This window comes from Triturus cristatus, chromosome 4_2 (assembly GCF_964204655.1).
Source record: "Triturus cristatus chromosome 4_2, aTriCri1.1, whole genome shotgun sequence".
NCBI lineage: Eukaryota > Metazoa > Chordata > Amphibia > Caudata > Salamandridae > Triturus > Triturus cristatus.
The window spans coordinates 315,418,677-315,443,838 of NC_140586.1; the positions used below are offsets into that span (position 1 = coordinate 315,418,677).

Here is a 25,162-nt window from a genome sequence, read left to right on the forward strand (position 1 = left end):
TCTGGCCAGTTTGCTACCACTCTGCCTTACTTTATTTACTTATTTTTCATATTTTTAACCTTTTATTACCAATGCTGCACTTTGAAATTAAAATGTCAGAAAAACACGATATTTCCTGCAAAAGTGTTTTTCTTTTTTGGATCCATTTCACAGTGGAGCAAATAAAAGAAAGGAGAGGAAAGAGAGTGAGAACCCCGTTTTGGAGTCACGGTTTTCAGTAAGACCAAAACTGCTACACTGAAAGAGAGAGAAGAGTCCTGTTACTGTTCTCTGCCGCCCCGCCCGTCATGAACGCAAGGAACACCGAGCTTTACTTATAGGCTTGCGTCCTGGGACGCATTTTCAAAATAAATAAGTAGGGGAACGGAATCCTTGGAATTAAAGAAGTAGGGGCACGCCGTGCCCTGCCGATCCCGCACACTTCGACCACTGAGTACTATTAAGTGAGTCATCTTAACCCCGGCAGGTCCGTACTGCGGCTAGCTCCGCCCTCCCCCCCTATTGAAAAATCACATGATTGAGGATTGGCATTGGTTTAACTAAGGTCGAGGAACTTACTCAGGGCCTGGACGGGTGCTACTTCTGCTGCACTCGGAATCCCTACTCTGAAGGACCCAGGCAGCATTGAGTGCATTGCCACCCTGCCTCCATCCGGTGGATATTCTCTCCTCGGATCTTAATCACCAGCCTGTCACTGCACAGGTTCTAATAAGCATCCCTCGAGCTTATACTTTCTTCATTTCGGTCTCACCGTACTTTTTCCTTCAAGACCACAAGTCCAAACCGGATCCAATTGGCAATTTCTTATGCTCAGGCCAGAAATTTATTTTGTCCTGATGATGATCCTAGTATTTCACAACAGGATCGAAACGTCGTCGACCTAAGCAAACAACGTGCACATTATTCCATTGTGTTAAAAAAGTGCATCTGTTGTTTTACAAAAGCTTCTAACATTGGATAATGTACATAAGCTCTGCCCTTCTTGCCTGAAATGCCTTTTTGTTTATTTGTATGTAATTGATTTGTATGTGTTGTCAGTTCTCCCTGGTGGATACAGGACTGTGTCCCACAAAAAGTATGTTCTTGTATCTGTGAATATTGCATTGAAGAATTAAAAAGGGTTTGTCCGGCTGGACATCCCCCCAATATAGTATCGATTCCGGACTATATTTATCCTTCCATTACCCTCACTGTTCTAAGGACCAATGTTTCTTTAAAATACTATTACCCAAGGTCCTTGATTACCTTTTTTGGGTTCCCTTGTTTTTTCAAATATAGCTTAATTGTACCCAACCAGACACTCCACAGTACTACTAGTACTGACTGATCGATGCCCAGCTCAACAGCGCATTGACTGTCGGGCCTGGCCTCGGGCGGAGGGAAGGGGGGGGGGCAACTTGAACGCGATGACTCACTGACTCGTCGTGGTGAGCGAGCTGCCTGTTACACGCTGCGATGGTTATGCTGGGGCGTGGCAATGTATACAAAATCTGCGAACGTTGCCGCACAGCCCCTACCCCATCATAACCAAAATGCAGCCCAAAAAAACGCCCAAACCAATGTCCTCCTCCAGCCCGGGGCCGCCCAGCAGCAACAAGTAAGTGGCTAAGGCGGTTCTGCGGCGCGCAGTGCACTGCGGCGCCGCCATCAACACAATTTAAATATATGAATAATATAGAATCTGATACAGACTACAGTGTGAGTGTGACTGTGACTCACTCCTCAGAGATGCGAAAAACACGCTGCGGCACGAGAGTCTGACAGAGAGACACACTACTCTGTAGTGTAAGGTAAATTATTGAAAAATGTGACGTGCTCGCAATGCAGCAGATGCAGAGTGTAGACCCGGCCCTGTCATAGAAGCACCGGCACAAATTAAGCCCTGGATAGCGTGTCCACTTTCTGTGAAAGGCGTTCGGGTCAAGCCGTTCCCTGCTGTTCTTCCGAGTCTTCCGGGCCCGGCAGTCACGATCTCCACGCCAACAATCCAATGATGATCCAGCGACGATCCAATGACGACTCAACGACGACGGCTCAAAGGCGAAGGCACATGTTCTTGGTGGGGGCCCCCCTACGCCCTTAAGACCTGGTGTGTCCCCAGGGAGCCCCCTACCTAATTGTTTTAGTGCGAGGAACATTTGACACAGTTTAACCAGACTACCCAAAATGCTAAAAAAAGTTATTTCTCTTGCATGTGATCAGAAAAGGGGTACACATCATTTTACATTTTACAAGACAGAACCATCTTTGTCCCCCACTACTTGTTAAGGAAACTGGGATCTGTACTAAGAATATTGTACATCTGGGAAATACTTGGTATGTGCACCAAATGTCTTACCATATGGTCAAAACAGGAATTTCTTCATAAAATGTGCACCAACTGAAGATAAATGTAATATGTTGATGTGTAATAATCAAGATAGGTCATATAACTTTAACAATAGTTAGGTATATAATTAATAGAAATACGAATGCGGCTGCGCAAACGGGGTTTGGCAAACCAATTTTTGATCAGGTGCAAGTTATCTGTGGCACTGCCTCAGAGTATTAGAGGCAGAAGAAGGTTGTGTATTCAGGAAATTTGGCCACCTTGATACAGTGGCATATGTTTTTTTTCCGACTTAAAATGTGGCAGAGTTGTGCTTGCAATAAAAAATAAGCACAAAATGAAATACAGCACTGAGTAGCATCAGCAAGCGGCAGCAACCTCTAGTCTGCTCCCAATTGTTGATAGCACTGTAAACAAACAGTGCTTTTTAGGTCTCGCCTAGCTATTGCGTAGCAATCGCAATGCCAGACTCTAGTAAGGGGCTCCCAAAGTGCTCCCAAAAGTGGATTGCATGGCGAGCACGCGCACAATCACGTGCATCGTGCAGCCATGCAATCCACTTTTGGGAAGCACTTCAGCCCACTGGCGCGTGCACCTACTTCAAAGGGTCCGCTCCCCCGCCCCTTGCCGCTTCAAAGCCCGCGTTCCCGCCCATGGGAAGACACACGCTACTTTTGTCTTCCTTGTTAATTGCAGCGCCCCTCCATCCCTCGCCTGTTCCTCGAAGTCAGGGGCAGACCCTCCCTGAAGCTTCCGAGGCCTTCCCCTTTCGCCTCGGTTCCTTCCTTAACGTGAAGGTGGAAGCAAATGCACTGGAAAGATGTTCTTTTAAATGACCCAGAAGTCAAGCCGTCGCTATTTGTGCCACCCAGAGGGGATGAACTCCCAGCAGTGTTCGAGACAGTGCCACACCGTGTGATCCCCGGCACTGCCCGGTAACCTGGACTGGATCTACAATTATATTCCGATTTGTCAAACCAGATCCCCGTCAAAACAGGATGCGTTCTGCAGAGCTTCCTGGCAGTGCCACGGAAAGATTAGGAAGGATAACAAAGGGGCTCGACAGCCCTACGCTCTAACAGATGTTCTCGACTGTGCAAAGGAAAGGCTTGTAGTGGCTAGTGGGCTGCCTCCCAGCGCTACTCCCGTTGGTGGCACAAACACAGGCCTGCTAGTGCCTGGAGCTCACAGAGGACGGTCACATCCATGCCAGGCAAAGATCTTTGAGTGCTCCAAAGCGTCCCCGTGCAACGGGGGCCGGAGCCCACTCGCCTCTGCTTTGCTCTTGGCTACGCCACATATAGATCTCTGGCAGCGCCTGGTGCTGACTTTGCAGCGCTGAACTACGGCCGTGACCCTGCAGGCCCCGGCTAGTGCCTAGAGCGCTCCAGCAGTCCTCTGGGAGCTCCTTGCTGCCCACGAGTGCCTGGCCCTCTTCTGGCTGCGTTCCTGCCAGTCCAGCAGCAGTGGAGGGGTCCGGTATTATGCCTGGCGCTCCGGGGGTAACGTGCTTGGATTCCTGGTAAGGCCCGGTGACTCTCCAGCGGTGCCCTGGCAGTGGCTGGGTCCCGGCGCTCTACGCCCTCAGTAGTGCTGTGTGTGCCCGGTGCCCTGGGGTCCCAACGGTGCTCGAGTGCTCCAGGCACTTTCTGATTACAATCAGAAGAGAAGTCAACAGTCAATACCAAGAAAGATATTATGTATACCTCATAGTCTGTTACTGAGGTAAAAGCGAGCAAACTACAACAAGCATTTGCAATGCAATAGGTCTCGCATTTATACGAGTTTGAGCTATTGACATTGTAAATGACAATGCTTTTTATTTAAGTTTGTTTTTTAAAAAACATAAATAAAAGGCACTGTCATTTACAATGCTCATAGCTCAAACTCTCGCAACGAGACCTATTGCATTGCAAATGCTTGTTAGCTTTGAGGCACTTGCTGCGGTATGCCCACCTCTTCTAAAGCCCACCAGCCGCCACTGGCAGAGGGCACCCCAAGAAATTCCACAGAATCTGGGACCCCTGGCAACAACACTTTGGACTTGACCTGGGCGGAGATGCGCAACAGTCTGCGACATTTACTACACAAGGATCCCCGACTCGGGTCCAGATGATGTGGTACCTTCGTGCACTGGCGAGGACCAGATACCAGCATTTGCAGACTCCAGGTCTATAAATACTACTGTAGTGTAATGACATGTGTATGAAATATTGGTATACGTGAATTCCAGGGAGGGAGAGACGACTTGGTGTGGGTGGGAAAATGTATCCATTGATTTGTGATCATGTTTTTGTGGAGATCTTATGCAAACTTGTACTGCGCTGTTTGTTCAGTTTTAAAAATAAATAAAATATATATATACATGTATAATCCTCTTGGCTGATCCAAGATGTGATGGACATTATCTGAAAGCAATGGATGATTGGTCTCACCCAAACAAGCCAATGGTTGGAAGGGGCTGAACAAAAACCCACTATCTTGAAAACAATAGGACTATTAGAGAGCGGCCATGTCAAGTTACGCCTAAAAACTACAATCAAATAAATACAAATAATAAAAATGTAATTGTGGAAAATTCACTGCAAAGACAGAGACAGTATCAGAAGTTGAACGTGTAAAAATATATTTATTTTTTCACACTCACATTTTCCAAATTAAAGTACATAGTATCTCGAGCACCCATTTCAACATGCAAGGCGCACGACCAGTAGCTATACATAATGCCTATACCGTATCTACCGACATGAAGGTGAAAGAGCAAATGATGCTTAAATCCCAATAAGGTCTCAAGACTTTGTTACAGTCCTTCTGAGGGCTGCTATTAGTATTATTTTGCTAGTTGTTGCATTGTCTTTTATTCTCACACCATTTGCACTCAGCATGGATGTTGGTGACGTTCAAAAGGATTCCCCAGCTCTGCTGCCTTTGGGTGGGTCATCTAGATGCAAACTGGAGTCAGGATTGAGGTTGTTGACGATGCTTCGAGGAGAGTCTTCACAGCTTCTTGCTCCTGCATGTAGGGGGCAGCAGCTCCTGAAAGACAGACAGTTTCCATGAGTAATAGATGAAGTACTTTTTTTCTATGGGGCCAGGATACCTTAATTCTCAATACACGCATCTTTTGATTTCATGCCCCTGCCAAGTTCCGTTTTCATTTTGAATGACAGGAAGACATTTTGGCAGAGATTTACAAACATTTTGCACTGGGTTTGCGCCACAAAAGTGATGCTAACCAGTGCAAAATGTTTTTTTGATATTTACTTTCCAGAGCAAAACTTGTTTTGCGATGGAGAGCACCCTCAAAGTAGCGCAAAGCACTGTTTTGAGTTACTTAGCGCCAAGGGAACGTTACATCAGTGGTCCATGGATGTTCCCATGCAACCACCCATGCCTTTTGACACGAAACCATATTTACAAAGATTTTTAGACATAGTTGTGCACCATAAGTTAACGTCCCTTCAAAGGAGGCGAAAACAGGAGAAATGCTTTCATTTCTCCATACTTTCCCGACTTTGTATGCGTGCTGCACTGTGCAGCACGCATGCAAAGTGGAAAAAACTTAGCATCATGTGTAGGCATAGTAGTTTGTACAGGAAGAGTGTCATTCCTGTACAAAACCTATGCTAGACTCATGCACTCACCATGGCGCCATGCTAAGGTGTGTGCCTGGGGCATGGCAGCTGCAATCAGCGCCGGTGCACGGGAAAGATGAGGACAGAGTCATATCTCTGAAGATATGGCGCTCTCCTGCGCCATCCACTTCAGGCAAGGCGGCGCAACCAGCTGCGTTGTGCGATATTTTTTATTATCTCCCCTTTGTCTCTTGAACAGTTTTTAGGTCTCGCCTGAACCAGCGCATGCGCTGGTCTGGCGAGACTTATTGTTTTAATTGAGATGGTCTCCATTAACTTCACAGACAACAAGAGCAGGCCCTGAACTGCGGAGGGTCACTGTAACTCATATATTGGCCATTCTTTTCTAAAGGTTTATCGGCCATTTATTTTCTTCTCACCTATGTTGCACGTTCTGATCTTCAGGCTATTGGGTTATGTTGTTATCATGCTTAGGTAGTCTTTGATGCATGTGTTCTTGTGTTAGGTAAGCTTGCGTAAGAAAGAATGTGCATACCACAAACGGTCTCTAGATGGAAGAGTAACAAGTAACAGCTTGGCTATTAGTCGTTGCTACTCATAGCGTCATCATGCTGCGGTGGTCCCGTCATTGAAATCTTTCTGGTTATGCTCTGTCTTCCCAAATTGACTTTGATAAATTAGTAAAGTATTTATTCCTATTAAATCTTCCTTGTCAGGAAAATAGAAATATTTTCCACATTTGCCTGGTTTCCGGGCTACTATTAAAGGCCTCATCCCTTCTTGCCTTGATGGTAAAGTGAAATGTTGTCAAATTCCAGAAGTGAATTCTTTACGACTGAAAGGCATCTACCACCAAAAAGCTCATAATATGTCTGGAGCAAAAGAACTTCACGCTGCCAGCACCTCTTCTTCACTTACAGAGGCTGTGGCTAACTTTTTGGAATCCCAGTAAGTCGTCTTCATGCTTCAAGTGCACGTCAAAAAAAGCTCTCAACCTAGCTTTGATTATATAGCAGCTTGTTTCCAAGACCAAGCTTCCCAGCCTGGGAGGTACTGCCACTCATGACTACTGGAGCTAAACAGAGCACAGGGGTTTGTCAAGGTAACCATGGGGATAGCGGGCAAGGGGACACTGTCAGGAACAGGTTTCTTTGTCTCCTGCCTCACATGGTTCTGCTGAGTGCTCTTGAAAGGTCTTACAGACCTGCCAACTTATGAACATTTTTCACTATGTGAGGAGGGGTGGAACCTCGGAGGGGGCATGGCTTACTGCAGATTATAGCCAGAGGCACTTTCCATTTCACAGCCTCCCCACTCCAACACCAAAAGACAAAGCCTTGGCGGCTGCCGCTGATGGCCTGGGGAGGTTTCACACTGTGTAATGGTCACCGGCTGCTCAGAGGATCCAAACATTTAGCTGGAAACCTGCTCTCTGCAGGGGTTTCCAGCCAATTGTTTTCACACCCTGTGATATCAGCTCCTCATTGGATGACTGTGTGAGCTGGAAGGTCTGTCTTACAAGTCACCAAACAAATCTGTCCTGTACCAGGATTGGGGTGGAGGACTGTGGATTGGTGTTTTTCCGCATCTTTGTGGATTCTTCTCCAATCCAGGGTTTCTGATTATATAATTCTTAGAATAAATCTGTTTGCAGGACTTCAGCCTGATGTAAGTGTCACTAGCATTGTTATTCAGCTTTCTGACATGGAGGTCAAGAACCTGTGTGTACCTGTGATGCAATGCTGTATGTAGTACATTGTTAATGCCTGGCAAGAAGATAATGTCGCGTCTTCCCCTTGCCTTTTACGGCCTATCTGCCCCTTCACCAATACTTTCAATAGAAAATTCAAGATGGATGCATGTGGTTTTCAAACTCCTCTTGTCCATGCGAACCCCAGCACAGTAAAAATACAGATCACACGTTCCTTTAACATGGCTGGCCTTCGAGTGTCCTTCAAGCCAGTCACATCACTTCTGCAGTCCTTAAAATTGATTGGTCCTTGCAGGCTGCAGGCAACACCTTATTAACCCAGATGATACAACTCTGGAGCTGAAGACTTTAGATGATTGCTTATCCATAAGTGATCGATTCAACAGCCTATTAGAACACAGTGCCCTAATTTTCAAATCCCACCTTTATTGGTATCCCACTTCATAATCAAAGCAATTGACGAACACTGGGCTACTTACATCTCTGGATCCCTCTGCACTGCACCTCCTGTCCTAATAACAGAAATGTACCTGCAGGGCAGCTGGATGATGGGAGTTATTTGTTGTTTTTTGGGGGTAAATTCTGCATTTATAAGCACATTAGGCCTGTGGCATTGGTCAAAATCTAGTAGGATTATATGGAATTCAAGCTTCTCAGGTCCATGAGTTAACAGCCCATCCAGTCCAGGTCTTTCCATAGCATTCTGGGACTTGCGGTCCTGTATACCTCATTAAAATAAGGGCAACATGTGCGAGAATGCCAAGCAAAAATCTGTACTGGAAGAGCTACTCATGCATGGACAAGGGGAATTTAAGAACACCGGAAACTATTTCATAGTTGGTGCTGGTGGATCTTTAAAAAAAAGCCTATGGGAGCTTCAGAGACAAAGTTTGCATTTTAAGCATGGTAGGCTGAGGGATTTAAAGTTTATCTTGAATTGTGTTGCTTATGTTCTTTAAGTATTTTGAACTGTTTTTCAAATTGAGGCGAAATACATAAATATCCGGGTGCTCTTCTAGGATCTAAGGGTCTTTGAGATGGCTCTCCTAATGTTTCCTGTGCATATTTCTTACTATCTCGTCCTGTTCCTAGCTTGCAGGTGCCTCCAGATCTGGGTCCCTGGACTTGAGCTCTAAAAGGTGCTGGTTGGCGAGAATGGATTTTAAAAGGCCTTGCACCAGTCAGTGTTGTATGCAAGCACTGGCCTGCGCACCGTGAGCACATACAAATTTCAGCAGACAAACATGTATTTGTTCCCTTCTAATTCATAGACATCTGCTTTCACAATAGCAGGAGACCAGTCCAGATTCTTTCTTTGCTTTCTGGCATTTTGTTTTTATTTTACATTTTATATTTAAGCTTGCCATCTGAATCCTCTTTTACTAGCCAGGTATGTTCATGCCAAGAGAAGTAAAATGTTTAAAAAAAAGGAACATCTTTACAACAGGTTATTTTTATGCTTTAAAATATAACCTTAAAGCACCAAATATAAGCTAGAAAGATATTAATGCTTTGTGGGGTATTGATAAATGTTTTTAACCTAAATGGAGGCAGAATTACTGTGTTACAAAAAATAGAGAAGATTTCAAACAAACTTCTATTTGATTATTGTTGCAAGGTGGAATATTATGTGGTATGGCTTGGAGGCCTTACCATGCAATATTCTCACAAATCACAGTGGATGATTCTTGGATTTCAAAATAGAGTGTATTTTTATATAAATATAGACACCAAATTGAACTTTGTATCATGCATACAACCGGAGTTCAGCACATTAACTTGTCAAACTGGTCCCATTGAAATGAATGGGGAAAAACACAGGTGACACTTGGTCACTTGCCGGGTGATTTCAAACGAGCCCTCTTGTGGATACGGTCATGCTGGCCCCTAGATCAGGTCCAACAGTACTTGGAGGTGAGGGAAAACCCAAAAGCCCTCAAATTTGGACCAAGGTCCGTTTTAATATGACAACAGGTTCTGTGCACACTGTGCTGTGCACTATGAGCATGGAGAATAGAGTTTCACGCAGTATCTTTACGGAAAAGGCGAGTCTGTAAGGTATTGTGACTGATAAAAATGTAAATGTCTACAAAGGTAATAGACCAGTTGCTCCTGTGATGTGTAAAGCGCATCTCATAAATGTTAGTGTTCAAATAGGTGCAGAAGTCATCAAGTTTGTCCTGTGGTCCCATCCATATTAAGAGGCAGTCGTCGATGTAACGACCCCAAAAAATGATAGTCGTTAAACTGACTACCCTTTGGACCCCAAATCCAATCTTCTTACAAACTGCCCATGAAAAGCTTTGCGAAACTGGGTGAAAATTTAGAGCCCATGGCTACACCTCTTATGTTTATACCAATCTGTCTCAAAAAGAAATATGTTGTTCTCAAGAGTTAAAGTCATCATAGTTAGCAGCATGTTTGTGTGTTGCCACTGTGAAGCAGGTCTTTTGTTGAGAAAATGTGAAATTGCTTTCATGCCCAAGTCTGGTTTAAAGCTTGTGTAGAGTGAGACCACATCTAGGGTCACGAGTGTCATGCCTTCCTCCCACGTGAAGTCATCCAGCATGCTCAGTACATGCTTAGTGTCTCTTATATATGATATATGATGGCAGATTCCGGACCAAAGGTCCAAGAAAAAGATCCATGTATTCATCCAAACGTTCAGTGGGATTCTCTGTATCACATTGTGACACAAGCCATTCTCCATGTTCAATTCCAGCCCTGAAGAAGTCCAGGGTTACACACCCAATGACGAAACACGTGTTGGCTGGCCTGTGAAGCGATACAATATTAAATCGACACTACAAGCAAGAACACTTTGACGTTTCTAAATAACGCTTACCTTGATGCTGTATTTACTCCTTTGTGTGTGCACAGAACCTGTTGTCATACCTGACTGGAGATTGCCAAGCCTTGGCTCTGGCAAATGTAGTCCATGGTTACTTCGGCGGCTGGAGGGCGACAGGAGTGGAGTAGCTGCTTGAAACTTGGTGGAAGCTTGGCTACCACTCCGTACTTGCAGGACACTACTTCTCTATGGGCTCACTCTCAACAGGTCCAGCGGGTCCCAATTCTTAACGCGCAGCACAACGATTTTCCTGCAGCTTGCAGGGGATCAGTCCCACCAGTCCTTGGGCGTCTGCTTCAGTTTCTGGCATCCACTTGAGTCCTTCTTGCTTGGAGCAATGAGCTTTTGCCATGGACACACGTCGAACACATGGTTCCTGTATAAGGTCTCTTCAGGGCACTTAAGTGTTCTGTGTTCATACTGTGGCAGAGTCCAAGGTCCTGTTGTCGGTGACAGCATCTTCTTTGTGCCTCTCCTTGGGTTCAAATTCAGGTCTGAGGTTCTGGTGCCAGGTGAGCCCTTTAAATCCTAGTTTAGGGAGCGTTATGGGCGTGAGGGACAGTTGCCATTGGTCTACTGGTCCCTGCGGCTAACCCGCCCCTGAGGTTATAACATCCTGTGGGTGTGCTTCACCTTCCTATTCAGAATACTCTATTTCAGGGTCTGCCAAAATAGCATAACCCTTTCTTGGCTGTACAGACCTCCTAGCCAACCCTAAAGGTGTGACTAGCCTCTTGGAGGTGTACGCCTCCTGAATAACTCATTTTCTGGCCTTCCTGCAAGCAGATCTGCTTCAGGGGCAGGAAGGGCTTTGTCCTTGAGTGGGGGACAAGTATATTTGCGCATCAAGGGTGGTGAAAGCCTTTGAGGCTCACTGCCTTGATTGCTGTCAACACTAGCCAGCCTGGGAGGAAGGAGGTGTGACTTCCTTTCTGCCCAGGCCTTTGTCTCCGTCCTGGGGAAGTGATAGCACATCCCACCAGAGGGCAGACTCATGTCTTGTCGGCAAACAGCTCAGGAATGCCCGCCAGGGCACTGGGTCACTGTGTCCCAGGGGGGCACACATTCAAGGTGGCACCCCTGTGTATGCCAGCTCACCCTTGACACGAGAATTGTGTTGGGGGTGAAAAGGCACAGTGTTTAACACCACAAATGACACAATTTGGTCGTTCCATAAGGGAGCTGGCTATCTCGAGTTTTCGTGGTAGCCAGCCAATGTTACTCTATGGACGGACGGTCACTTACAGTAGAACCTTGTTTTACATGGTTACTGTAGGGATATATTATGTAGAAACATATATATCCACACCTTTAAAATAATGCACTCTACCTTCTGGGCTTAGGGGGACAACCTTAAGAGTGGCTTACTTCCATTAAGACAGTGGTTTTACTGCAGCACATGGCGTGTGCAGAGTCATGCTCGAGCAGACAGGCTGCTCATGCAGGGCTGCAATGGAGGACCAGCAGACATACTTTTACTTGGGTCACACAGGGTGGCTCAAACAGTGCTGCAGCCCTGTGACCCCTTTTCCACCTTAGCCCTGGGTACCACTGGTACCATATACTAGGGATTTATAATGGGGTACAGTACCTTGCCAATTTGGTGTACCAATTTACATTACTTTTAGGGGAAACAACACTGGCACTGGGTACTGGTTAGCAGGTCCTAGTGCACAATCAAAGTCAAAAACCAGCATCTAGCAGTTCTAAAGGGGGTCAAAAAGTGGGGGGCATATGAAAAGAAGTCGTTTCCAACAAGTATCAGCCCCTAGCCCTTCCAAAACCCTAACACACAAAATGTCTGGTTTTTTTCACTGAGAAAGATGGTAATCATAATCATATTACAAATACAGGACTACACACACCAGAATGTAAAGGAAAACAGGAATGGATGAGTAATACACAGATAACAAATCGAAATCTCCAAGGGAGGCTGAGGAGAGGGAAGGGACAGCGAAGGTGAGCCCACAAGGTAAATTGCCTTTTTCTCCTGGGGATAATGAGCACTCGACTGGGCAAAAACGTGCACCATGAAAATGGAGTGATCAAAGGAGAGGGTCTAACGCTGTACCAGTCTCCCATCATCTGCTTAAACCCCTTTTCCACAACCTCATTCTCAATATTTACACCAACCACCCACCCTCCAACAACCTGCTGTTACCGGCCTGCATGGAACGTCACCCCTTCCTCCATTATCGTTCCACCCATTGTCAGCTTACACAGCTCCCACACTGCCACCCAACCCCTCCGCACATCTCCACCTGCCACTGTAGCAGTCCCCAATCTCTAGTTTCCATGCGGCTCCACTTACTGCGCAAAGCACTGCATACATCCCCCACTTCTGTAGGGCTACTAAAAATTTCGGAGGGGGGGGCTGATTCTTCCAGCTTTAGGCAGAGTGGCTGTGCAGGGGCTCTAAGAAGGGGTGAAAAACAACAAAGCCTTGTTAACAAGTAAATGGTCTCTCAAAAGACCTGTGAAGTACTCGGGTGCGGCTGCTATAAGACGGACGCCAGACCAGCCAGTCCACGGCAGCTCAAAAACTGTCTGTGTGCGCGCCCGGGAAGCTGTCTCAGCCCGGGCAGACACACACGACTGGGGAGGCTGAAGCCCATTGAGCCCAATGGATGTTGAGCGCCTGGTCTCAACCACTAATTTTAGAGAGGGGAAGCTGCTCCCCTTAGCTCTATGCCAAGAGCACACTGGTACCTCTTTTATTGTGCAACAGCACACTGATGACACTTTCTTTGCCAGCACACTGGTATATTGTTTAGTCTCTTACGATACGTTGTAGCTGTTGCTAGACAGTGTATTCAGACGAGGGCTGGGACTTTACCAGAGATGGTATATTCCAGCCAGAACCCTTCTGACAGCTCATTGCTTTGATTCCTCGAGACCGCAGAGACCGCAGAGACTCATCTCCTGACATCCGCAGGAAGACTTTGACACTTACTGAAAACCGGAAGACTTTGACACTTACTGAAAACCGCCTTGAAAAAGCCCAAGGCCAATGGGCCACTAGGGCGAAACACGTGTCGCCTTGTTGCTTTTTCTCTCACAATCTATACCTGCATTTTTTGTCAAAAAATAAAAACAACACAAGTAATTTCATTTTGAGCAATGTTCTTGATGTTGATTATCCACTGACGTGGACCAATTAAGAAGGCACTACCCTCCACCGTTTTCTAATGGTATATTCCAGGCCCTAAGTCCCTATAGGCAACTATTGTTTAGTTGAAAAGTGTTTTTTAGCCTCTCCTCTTCTTTCACGGCGGAGTTGGTGTGTGCCCATTAGAAGGAGCTGCGAGCACCCACATTTCAAAGACTCTCTACCCGGGAAGCGGCGTTTACTTTGCATGCGTTTCTTCGCATGCCGTTACTACGCGGTCGTTAGTACGACCGCGTTGTTAGTTAGCATACCTTAACTACGCAATTCGGAACTACGAATTGCAGTAAGGGGGAGAAGGTGTTGGATTTAAAATCCAACACCTTCCCTAGTGTCCGCATAGACTGGAGTTGGAATAGTAAATTATACTATTCCAACATCCAGCACCCCCTTACTGCAATTCGTAGTTCCGAATTGCGAAGTAAAGGTATGCTAACTAACAACGCGGTTGTACTAACGACTGCGTAGTAACGGCATGCGAAGTAAACGCATGCGAAGAAAAGTTATATATTCTCTCTACCCTCTCCACTGTTAAACATTTGACTGGATTCCTGTGGAGAACTATTAAAGCACTATTAGAGAAGGTGCCTGGGTGCACAGAGCACCAAGTATAGTGGAGGGCAGAACCAACTGTGGCGGTGGTCAATAAGGTTGTATTTCATTAACAATATTAAGATTTCATACTAAAATGTAAAAAAACTTCTTTTTTTACCCAGAAGAAATTTACGAATTCCAGGTGGGGGTGGCTGCGAGGCAGAAAATCCGGACAGACATTTTGGCTTATTATTTATACTACGCCAAGTGGCTCCATGTCAGGTTACAGAATCAACCAGACTGGACTTTTCAACAAACAACATGTTGCACTGAGGGCTGGCAGCTTTGCTTTTAACACTCCCGTTATGGTAAAAAAAAATCCCAGCATGCGAAGTGATGCTAAAAAGTTAGGACTGTCCCAATTTGGCACGCATGGCAGGGGACGTTTGGAAGATTTACATTTTTTTTTTACAAAATGTACTAGTCCCTTTCGAAAACTGTGATTGCTAGTTACATATGCCGAATGAAAAGCAAGCTGTTTGCATCTTTTGAAAGAGTTCACTCTTACATTTGTATCATTCTTTAAAACAAGAATTGCATGTGCAAAAGTTTTTAGAATTTGTATATTTGAAAGGCTTTTAGCAAGATCAGAACCACTGGAATTATTCTGCAGAGGAGGGTAAAATTATGCAGCAGGGTTAAGTAAATTATGCTGCAAGAAAAGGCAAATTATGTTGCATAATGCGGCACATTGGCGATAGTATTACTTCATTATATGTTATTTTCACACTTGTTAAACTGTCTTGGTATTGGTTATACATCATTAGTACCAGTTTATCACCCAAATATGGCAATAAGCGATAGAAAGGTAACCCGTCAACCTTTGCAAAGGGACTTCCACTGCGCGGTAACACGTGTCACAGTGTTTTTAGTCACTTTTGAACCGTTTAAGCGAGAAACCATTTTTTGTTAAAATCTGCAGATTATGCAACAGATGATGGATTGTGCGGCAAATCTATAAGTATGCAAAAAACGCTGCGGCAGCGCAATCGCATTATTCCATTGCTCCTGACCAAGATTCACTAACACATAATCGAGATACAACACCAAGAGGCAGAAGTGCAAGCTTTTGTAACACAAAGATAGGGTGCTAGCAGCATATGGTTCTGTCACATACAAAGAATAGGAACAAAACTGAAAGCAATGTAAGCTTCCCTATTTCAGAACAGGTGCAACTTTTTTATTGAGTTTTTATGGTTTAACAACAAAAAGGCACAGCTTATACATACATTTACAGTACAGCGTTTCAAGGGCACATGCCTATACACCGTATAAGGACAGTACACAGTCAACTGTTGGTGGTTCAGAACATGCAAGATCGATTGCAGATTTTAATGGGGCGAAGCCGGACTGTCAGAGAGGTGGGGGGAGGGGAGGGAGGGGTGAATATATACTCAATTGCGCATCAGTTAAGATATATATGGCGCCCAAATGTCTCTGTGGCAGGTGGAGGGATGTGATAATTCTTATATCAATTGGCCATGTCTTGTCAATAAGCAGTGCCCTGTAGCCATTTTTTTTAGATCAATTCTGTTTATTATAATTAACGCAGCCAATGCACAAGAAGAAACAGCATGTTGCCTACAACCCCAAGGGGCCGGCCGAGTTCTGAATATATGGCACAGCATCTGCTTACAACCCTGGGGGGTACAGGCTGGTAAACACAAGTAAAATGAATGAAAATGAACATTAATCACCCCCTTTCAGATCCTTCAGGCTACTGGAAAAACAAGCAAAGTATGAACATCAATTAGGCGAAAGGGCTTACGCCGGGTACAGGAAATAGCCAAGGACAGCTAGGCATCGAGGTGGGACACCTCAGGCGACAGTCGAAGGAGCAGAAGAAAAGACTAGCATGTCAGCTCACAAAATTCGGAAGAGAGGATGTGAATGAAGGGGGCCCAGCGTTTTGAGGAGGAGGAACGGTCTGGGGTCGCCGCTAGGGAATTTTTCTCCATCCCCAGAAGAAACCACAGTCTATGCACCCAGGAGACATGTTCTGGAGGCTTATCTGTCCCCTAATGTGAGAGTATCACCTGGTGGGCTGCATTTAAAGCAAGGGATATTTGCCTTCCCCTGTTGGAGCGTAGGGGATAAGTCAGGGGATTCGGGAGTCCCAAGATGGTGTAAGTTGAGAATCGAGGGATGGTAGTGTTAAAAGCGAAGTCAATATCATCTAAAACCTATTCCCAATATCTAGTGAGTTTGGGCGCAGTGCCATAGAAGATGATGCATTCCCACAGCCCCTCCAATAGTTCCTGGAGCTCCTCATGTATCACTTACCGAGTCTCAATAATGTCAATATGTATTTATTGTTAACAGTACAATTAATTAAAATCATTACAGTAAAAGCAGTCATCATGTTACAGCTAAAACAGTAAGTAAAAAAACATTAAAACTTTTTTTATAAAAGAAGTTTGCCGCCCCTCCCCAATTCCACCACAATCAGCCTTCCCCAGGGTTTGTGGATGCGGAGGTAGGGCTTTATGGCAATCCAAAAGCCCACATTGTTCTATGGGGATGGATGACATTGTGCAACTGTGACAGATGTCCATTGACCATGGGTCCGTATTCCTGTATGGCTCTGTCCTAGGGAGAATGCTAGAAGTAGGGAGAAGCGTCAATGCAGTTACGAGGCCACCTCGCCGTCGTTCCAGAGTTTTGTTTAGTTCATTTGCCTTTTTTAAGGCGAGCCTGATGCTGTAGATCAATTTCCCCAGTCTTGCTAGGGTCTTTGAGCTAGACTTGGAAAAGCACATAGCTGACGCTTCGCTACAGGATTTTATTCCATAGATATTACAGATTGGGCGCAGTAGTCTTCTTCGATCGTCATTGAGATTCCGGCAGCAGCATAAGAGGTGCAGCCACGATTCCTTCTTATATGGGCACAGTCTGCAGTTTGTGGCATCTCCCCTTCGGGCCCATGCCGGATTGAAGTCCGCAATTCCTAGAGTGATTAATCTCATGGACAGCATTTTACTTCGGGTTGATGGAGTGAGAGAGTCACTTAGGTAAACCTGGGCTTTGCCTACCATATAGGAGCTATTCAGCGGGTCTAGGTGTGGACTTGAGCGGAGGGATTTACAATCGATATCGAATGAGATTTCGCCCACTTGTTTATTTATAGCTCTTTTACAGGTGATCATTGGAATTTCCGGCCTCGATATGCTCTCTTCCACTATGTTCAATGCCTTGATTGCTTTGTGCAGGGCGATGTGCCAGAGCGAGCGTGGCTCTTAAAAGATGGATCTCAGTTGGTGTTTTAATGAATTTGCTGGGGCCCTTAAGATCCTGAGATAAAGTTTTATAAAGTCCCCCTGGCACATCAAATCTGGCCTTGCCAAGCCTAGTTCCAGCCTTAGCCTTGCATTCCTTGCTGACCTCGGAATTTGGAGCACCGTTTTATAAGCTATAGATTGTATTGAATTTAAGCTAGCGTGTTGTGACCTGGGGAAAGCAAGGTGGTCATAACTGATTGCTGGTAGAAGTTTCGCTTTTAGAACTTTCAGTATTGGGCCGGCAGTCGGGCTGATAAGGTGGTGGTTTAGTTGCTTGAGTAGATGTATCACCATGTTGGCCTTAGTACTCTGGTGTTTCAAGTGGGCCTTCGCATTTGCCCCTTCCATCAGCCAGACCCCCCGGTAGTCGAATCACTCTGCTGTATTGATATGCAAGTTGCCCATTTGCCATTGCGCTTTCTTTTTCTGGTGGTAGGTCCCGAAGATGACGACCTTGGTCTTTCCTTGGTTTACTGTCAGGTTATTGATTCTGTTGAAATGATTTAGTGCGGTTAGGGCTCTTTGTAGACCAACCTTTGTGTGGTCCATTATGGCTGTATCGTCGGCGTATTGAAGCACCGGCAACCTCAAGTTACCTAGTCTTGGTGCTACTAGGCAGGCTCCCCTTAGGGCGTCCCCCAGATCCGCCGTGTATAGGTTAAACAAAATGGGTGCCAGCGCACACCCTTGCTTCAGCCCGTTCTCTGTAATTATTTTCGAGGACACTGTGATGGTGCTGGTTTTGACTCTTACCCAGGTGTCCTCATAGAGCAATCTTATTGCCTTCAGTAGGTTTGGAGGAATTCCCCAGTTTTCTAACTTCCACCATAATCTTCTGCGAACAACTTTGTCGAATGCTGTCCTGTAAGCCACAAAGCAACAGAAGAGTGGGGGGTGGTTCTTCCGGATAGCCTGGGCAGATAGATGGGTCAGTGCCAGTACATTATCCATTGTTGATGCCTGTGACCTGAAGCCAGTTTGGTAAGGAGGCATAATACTATTCTCCTCCACCCACTCCTCCAGGTTCTTTAGCAGCAGGTGGGCATAGGCCTTGGCCTCGAGGTCGATTAGGGCAATAAGCCTATAATTTGATGGCTTTAGGCGGTCTCCTTTTTAGGTCTCAGCCTGACGTGCAAGCGCATGCGCTGCCCTTGTCATACGAGGCTTCTTGGAATCAATACGATTCCAGAAGCCTCGTCCCAGCTCCGCCTTCAGCTGTGATTCGTGCGCGTCATTTGGCGTCACAAATTATGCCAAAGGCAGTGCAATGATTGCACTGAAGGCATGTCAGTTCCTCATTGTTGCCACCCTGTCTCCTTTGATCCACGCCCTGCGGGATTGGATCATTTACTTGCGGAGGGACACGGCCTCCTTCAATTACTCAGTAAGCACTATATAATTTTTAGGGTAAGTGAGGGTGGCCCTACTGCCCCTATGGGGCTTGCTCCTAATTCTGGTGCGCTTCTGTCGTTTTGCATAATCCTGGTGCGCTTCTGTCGTTTTGTATTATGTTGTGAGGTGTGTTTGTTTCATGTGAGCGTTTTGTTTGTAGCAGTGCCCTGTCTGTGAATTTTCGCACCCCCCTGCCCCCGCAGGCACTCCGCTGTCCATGCCTTTCCAGCCCCCTCTTGCCCCCTCCACCGCCATTTCAAATGCTTCTTCGCACCTCCCCCTGCCCGCACACTCTGTGAATTTTCGCACCTACCGCACGCACTCCGCTGTCCATGCCTTTCTAGCCCCCTCTTGCCCCCCTCCACCGCCACTTCAAATGCTTTTTAGAAGTTGAGTTGATCGCTTCTGTATAGGAGCCCTTAAGTTGGTCCTGGGAACCATTGTTTCTCCCAGCCTCGCTGTGTGTGTGTGTGCCTGTGTGTTTGTGTCCATGTGTGTGCCATCTGTGTGTGTGCCTGTGTGTGCCCGCATGCGTGTGTGCGCATCTGTGTGTGTGTGCATCTGTGTGTGCACGTATGTGTCTGCATCTGTGTGTATGTGTGCATGCCTGTGTATATGAATGCATCTGTGTGTGTGTGTGCGGGCCTGCGTGTGTAGTGGAAACATGCATTCTATTTCCCTTCTTATGGGACCTTGTTTTCTAGTGTCCTGGGTCACATACTTTTAATATTTCATAAAAATGCACATGATTTGCAAAACAAATCTGTAAACCTGCACTAGTAGGTTTACACCTACGCTTGGAAGTATACGTATACATTTTTGGTAATTCTCATACAATTCTTTAAGTACTGGTGGGACGCTGCGAAAGGTGAAGCTTTCCCATGGTGCTTGAAAGCGTAAACCGTTTTGCACACATAATTGTGTGTAGTTTACAATTATGTGTGTGCATATGTTTACCAATGGCATTCACAATGGCTAATTTGTTTAATCTTCACTGAAAAAAGCATTATTCCTAGGGTGAAAAATCCCTGTCCTTACTGCTAACAATTTTTTTTGACTACCACTTTGAAACGAACTCCTCCCTGCCCTAGACTAGAGTCAATTTCTGAAAGTTTTCAGTGTGGAAATAAGCACAGAAAATATTTGTGTACATCCACAACCTCACAACTTTGTGGATCTGCACAGTATTTCAACAACTTCATCACCTTAGAGCACCCACTCCCCTCCCCCGAGAGCAGACTTACTGCTGCGTAACATTGTAAAATATTGGGGTAACATCACTTGTGAGCTAATGGAGGTACCAATGTAAATTCATATATCGTGAATACTAAACAACGATGTGCACTCTGCATGTGTACGCTGAGTTTATACGTCCAAAGCGTTGTAAGGCTGTACCTAAAATTATGACTAATACATTAAGGTCCACGGTAAAACACTCAAAACAAATAGACCGCAACTGTAAAAAAAATAAAGAAATGTCTTCACATACGCTTAACACATAGATTTAAAGTAATTTCTAAAGTCCGTAACTTTTTATTTCTTGTTATAGTTAAAGATAGACCGCAATAATATTTCTTACAAAAAAAAAAAAAGTCTGCCATTTTCAAAGAATTTCAGGAATACTCCTGGGAAACTACAACTGTCTCAGATTACCAAGAGGGTTTGCCGTGGATATCTGATAAGGTACACAGACTGTGCAAATGTGCATTCCCGCTCTCAGAAACGGGAAAGAGCTTGTATACATCTTCCTGTGGTTGAACTGGGTCTGTGCACCCATCACATTTGTGGTTGTTCACAGACATCAGTTAGGGGCACACATGTGCCACCCAGGGCTTGGCCCGTGGTGGCCCTGACACTGGCTTTTCTAACCCTGCTCTTGAGGGTCATGAAGCTGCGACAGGAACAAATATTAAGCAGAGCTCTGGTAGTCCAGGCTACTTTTTGTAGTGTACACTCCTTCCATTTCTGTGACACCTCAGCTGCAAATATGAGGCAGCTTTGGGGCTAAAGGTTGCAAAAGGGGGTCATCCATGTAATGGTATCAAGACCAGAGGTTGTATTGTCACTTCCACTGCGCCTGGCATTTTGCTGCAGTGACGTCTGAGGGGTTGTCTCCTTCCGATCCATCCTAAAACAAGCATTGAAATTCAATAGGTCTCGCCTTTGATTAAGTTACAGCCATTTACTTGGCTAATGGTATTGTGTAGCAAAGCAAATGGCTTTTTTACTTTCAGCGCGAGGCGCGTGCGCTAATTGCAACGTAGCCAAAATTGCCTGTCTTCTCCTTTAACAAATATTGAAGCTCCTTAAACAGGTCTGACATTAGTCTTGCCACAGAATGTTGCCATGGTAAAGCTATTTAGCATTTTAGAGGATATTTTGATTTGCAACGTGGACAAATTGCCTGTCTTCTCCTCTTACAAATATCGAAGCTCCTTAAACAGGTCTGACATTAGTCTTGTGACCGAATGTTGCCATTGGTAAAGCTATTTAGCAGTTTTGAGGATATTTTGTACGCAGGTTGTCTACGTTTTCCATATTTCGCTTTTTTGATTCTTATGGACTGGGGGATTGCGTTTTTTCCAGGCTGTAAAGCATGGGGTGATTTTTGGCTTGTCTCTTTCAGCACACAATAAATTGGTGTTGAGATCGCCTCTGCATGGGATGAGGTGCTATATCTATACCCAAAATGTTACTGAAGGCTGCCTCTACTTCAACGGCTCATGATTCACAAAAAAATAACAACAAACTAAAAAGACGGATGCACCATAAAATTAGGCTGCCACAAATCCCAGCATGTCCCTTTACCTTCCACATATCCCTAACCCAAGCAACAGAATTTCAAGTCAAACACTCAGACAGGAACCAAATACTCGCTCTCCACTACTCACTCTCAACTACTCACTCTCTACTACTCACTATCTACTACTCTCTACTACTCACTCTCTACAACTCTACTACTCTCTACTACTCTCTCTACTACTCACTCTCTACTACTCATTCTCTACTGCTCTCTACTACGCACTCTCTACTATTCACTCTCTACTACTCTCTCTACTATTCACTCTCTACTACTCTCTCGACTACTCACTCTCTACTACTCTCTCTACAACTCTCTACTACTCGCTCTCTACTACTCACTCTCTACTACTCTCTACTACTCACTCTCTACTACTACTCTACTACTCTCTACTACTCACTCTCTACTACTCTCTACTTCTCTACTACTCACTCTCTACTACTCTCTCTACTACTCACTCTCTAATACTCTCTACTAAATCTCTACTACTCTCTACTACTCACTCTCTACTACTCACTCTCTACTACTATAATACTCTCTACTACTCTGTACTAACTCTCTACTCACCCTCTACTCCTCACTCTCTACTACACTCTACTACTCACTATCTTCTCACTGTCTACTACTCACTGTCTACTACTCACTCTCTTCTCACTCTCTACTACTCACTCTCTACTACTCTCTACTACTCTCTACTACTCTCTCCAACTCTCTCCTACTCTCTACTACTCACTCTCCACTACTCACTCTCCACTACTCACTCTCTACTACTCAATCTCTACTACTCTACTATCTACTACTCTCCCTCTACTACTCTCTCTCTACCATTCTCTACTACTCTACTACTCACTCTCTACTACTCTCTCTCTACTAATCTCTACTACTCTCTCTCTACTACTCACTCTCTACTACTCTCTACTACTCTCTACTACTCCCTACTACTCACTCTACTACTCTCTACTACTCTCTACTACTCACTCTTTGCTACTCTCTACTACTCACTCTACTATTCACTCTCTACTGCTCACTCTCTACTACTCTCTACTACTGACTCTACTACTCTACTACTCTCTACTACTCACTCTCTACTACTCACTCTCCACTACTCACTCTCTGCTACTCTCTACTACTCACTCCCTACTACTCTCGACTACTACTCACTCTCTACTCACTCTCTACTACTCACTTTCTACTACTCACTCTCTACTACTCTCTACTACTCACTCTTTGCTACTCTCTACTACTCACTCTACTATTCACTCTCTACTACTCACTGTCTACTACTCTCTACTACTCACTCTCTACTACTCTACTACTCTCTACTACTCACTCTACTCACTCTCTACTACTCACTCTCTACTACTCTACTACTCACTCTCTCCTACTCTACTACTCACTCTCTACAACTCTACTACTCTCTACTACTCTCTCTACTACTCACTCTCTACTACTCTCTACTACTCACTCTCTACTACTCACTCTCGACTACTCACTCTCTACTACCCTCTCTCTACTACTCTCTACTACCCTCTCTCTACTACTCTCTACTACTCGCTCTCTACTACTCACTCTCTACTACTCTCTACTACTACTCTACTACTCACTACTACTCACTCTCTACTACTCTCTACTACTCTACTACTCTCTCTACTACTCACTCTCTACTACTCACTCTCTAATACTCTCTACTACTCAATCTCTACTATTCACTCTCTACTACATTCTACTACTCACTCTCTACTACTCTCTACTACTCTCTACCAACTCTCTACTCACTCTCTCCTACTCTCTACTACTCACTCTATTACTCACTCTCTACTCTCTACTACTCGCTCTCTACTCTCTACCTCTCCCTCTAATACTCTCTACCTCTCTACCTCTCTCTACGCGCACATATATGCACATATATATATGTATATATATGCATATGCATATATATATGTATGTGTATATATACATATATAAACATATATACATCTGCATATCTATATAAATACAAATATAAATGCATGCATACATATATATATATATTCAGGACACCAGACGGCGGCGATACGTAGGGCGGGTTGCATTTCACTCCTGCCTCCGCCGCATTTGTTGCCTGAAGTGTGGGGCTGAAGCGGTGTTTGGGGACCCGAAGAGACACCAGGAACATTACTTAAGCAGGAAATTGGCAAGTTTGTTTCACCATTGTTTGTCCTGCACCCCGCGACTCCAGTTGGACAGCATATTCCCCCAGTAGCACCATACCTCGATCACAGATGCATCTTGGGACCTGTAGTTTTCACGCATTGCAGGTCGGTGAGCAAGAACTAGATAAGGGGGCGGAGCGGGTCTCCACCAATGGGGAAGCTGCGGGACGTTCATATTCAAGGTGTCTCAAAGCCTCCTGACATATAGGCATCTGAAGAAGGCTGGACTAAGCCGAAATGCATTATGCCGCATATTTCTATTAAAGGTGTTTCCGAACAGTCTCCCGTGAGGCCTCGGCTCTTTCTTTAGAAGAGGTGTTTTGGGATATATATATATATATATATATACATATGCATGTTATGTACATGAAAGTTTGAAAAAATCACTAATAAAAGCAAAGCTAAAAAGCCACGTAAAACAGAATTGCTTAAACTTAAACGAGGGCGAGACCTATTGCATTTTCAATGCTTGTTTAAAGATAGGGACCAAGATGGAGCCCTTCCCGGCATCAGGCGTTGTTGCTGTCTGGAAAGTGTAGTTGTATAGGGGAGTTAATATTGCAGCCCAAAATCAGGGGCCTTTTTGAAAACCGGCGCTGGAATCCCGTTTGGCCCAGGGGCCCCGTCATTCTTCATGTTCTTGATGGTCTTAATGACCATTTTAGGGTTTAGCTGGGCTGTTACTACACTGTGTTTGGCCGCCGGCATTCTATTACCCTCAGACTGGTTGCAATGGCTGGCTTTCGTGCCTTCTGGCGTGATGTCTGGTTGCCAGTCTGGGCGATCACCTCCGTGGGCCCCGTCTGAGATATCTTTGTATGCGGGGGTAGTTGTGTAAAGCTGACATAGATCAGCCAGTCCTTTTCTGCTACTCCGTTCTCTTTTGAGATTCCTCTACTGCTCAGTTGGTTTATGTGTCTCCACAGATGCGCTGGATTCTTCTGTTTTAGCAGGGTGAAAACTTTGAGCCATTCCCTTTCCCTGGTGGTGTTTTTGTGTTCCCATATTTTCTTCCTTAGTGCTGCCCTCAATGAGGCAACCGATGGTCCCTCCGGTAAGCCGCCCTCTCTTTTCTTGTTTGCGAGGGCCTTGCGCAGGAGTAGTTTGCTGTCCTGTATGTCTTTGTTTAGTCCTATCCTGCCCCGTCTTGGTTGCCCATTAAGCCTGGGGGGATGTGACTGGGGATTCCCGAGCTTAGCTTGTAGGTCCTCCACGATGTCTTGCCAGGCTTTTATGGCTGAGAGTGCCAAACA

At 45.2% G+C, this 25,162-nt stretch overlaps 1 protein-coding gene across 1 annotated transcript in view; it reads right to left on the minus strand.

Moving 5' to 3' along the window:
- Window positions 1-4,940: 4,940 nt before the first annotated feature.
- The window catches only part of LOC146833779 (uncharacterized), a 324,308-nt gene continuing 304,086 nt past the window's right edge, over window positions 4,941-25,162 (minus strand). Inside the window, exon 7 of the mRNA XM_085601650.1 lies at window positions 4,941-5,365. Coding sequence (XP_085457776.1) covers window positions 5,230-5,365 — 136 coding nt within the window. The 3' untranslated portion in view covers window positions 4,941-5,229. The remainder of the gene's footprint in view (window positions 5,366-25,162) is intronic.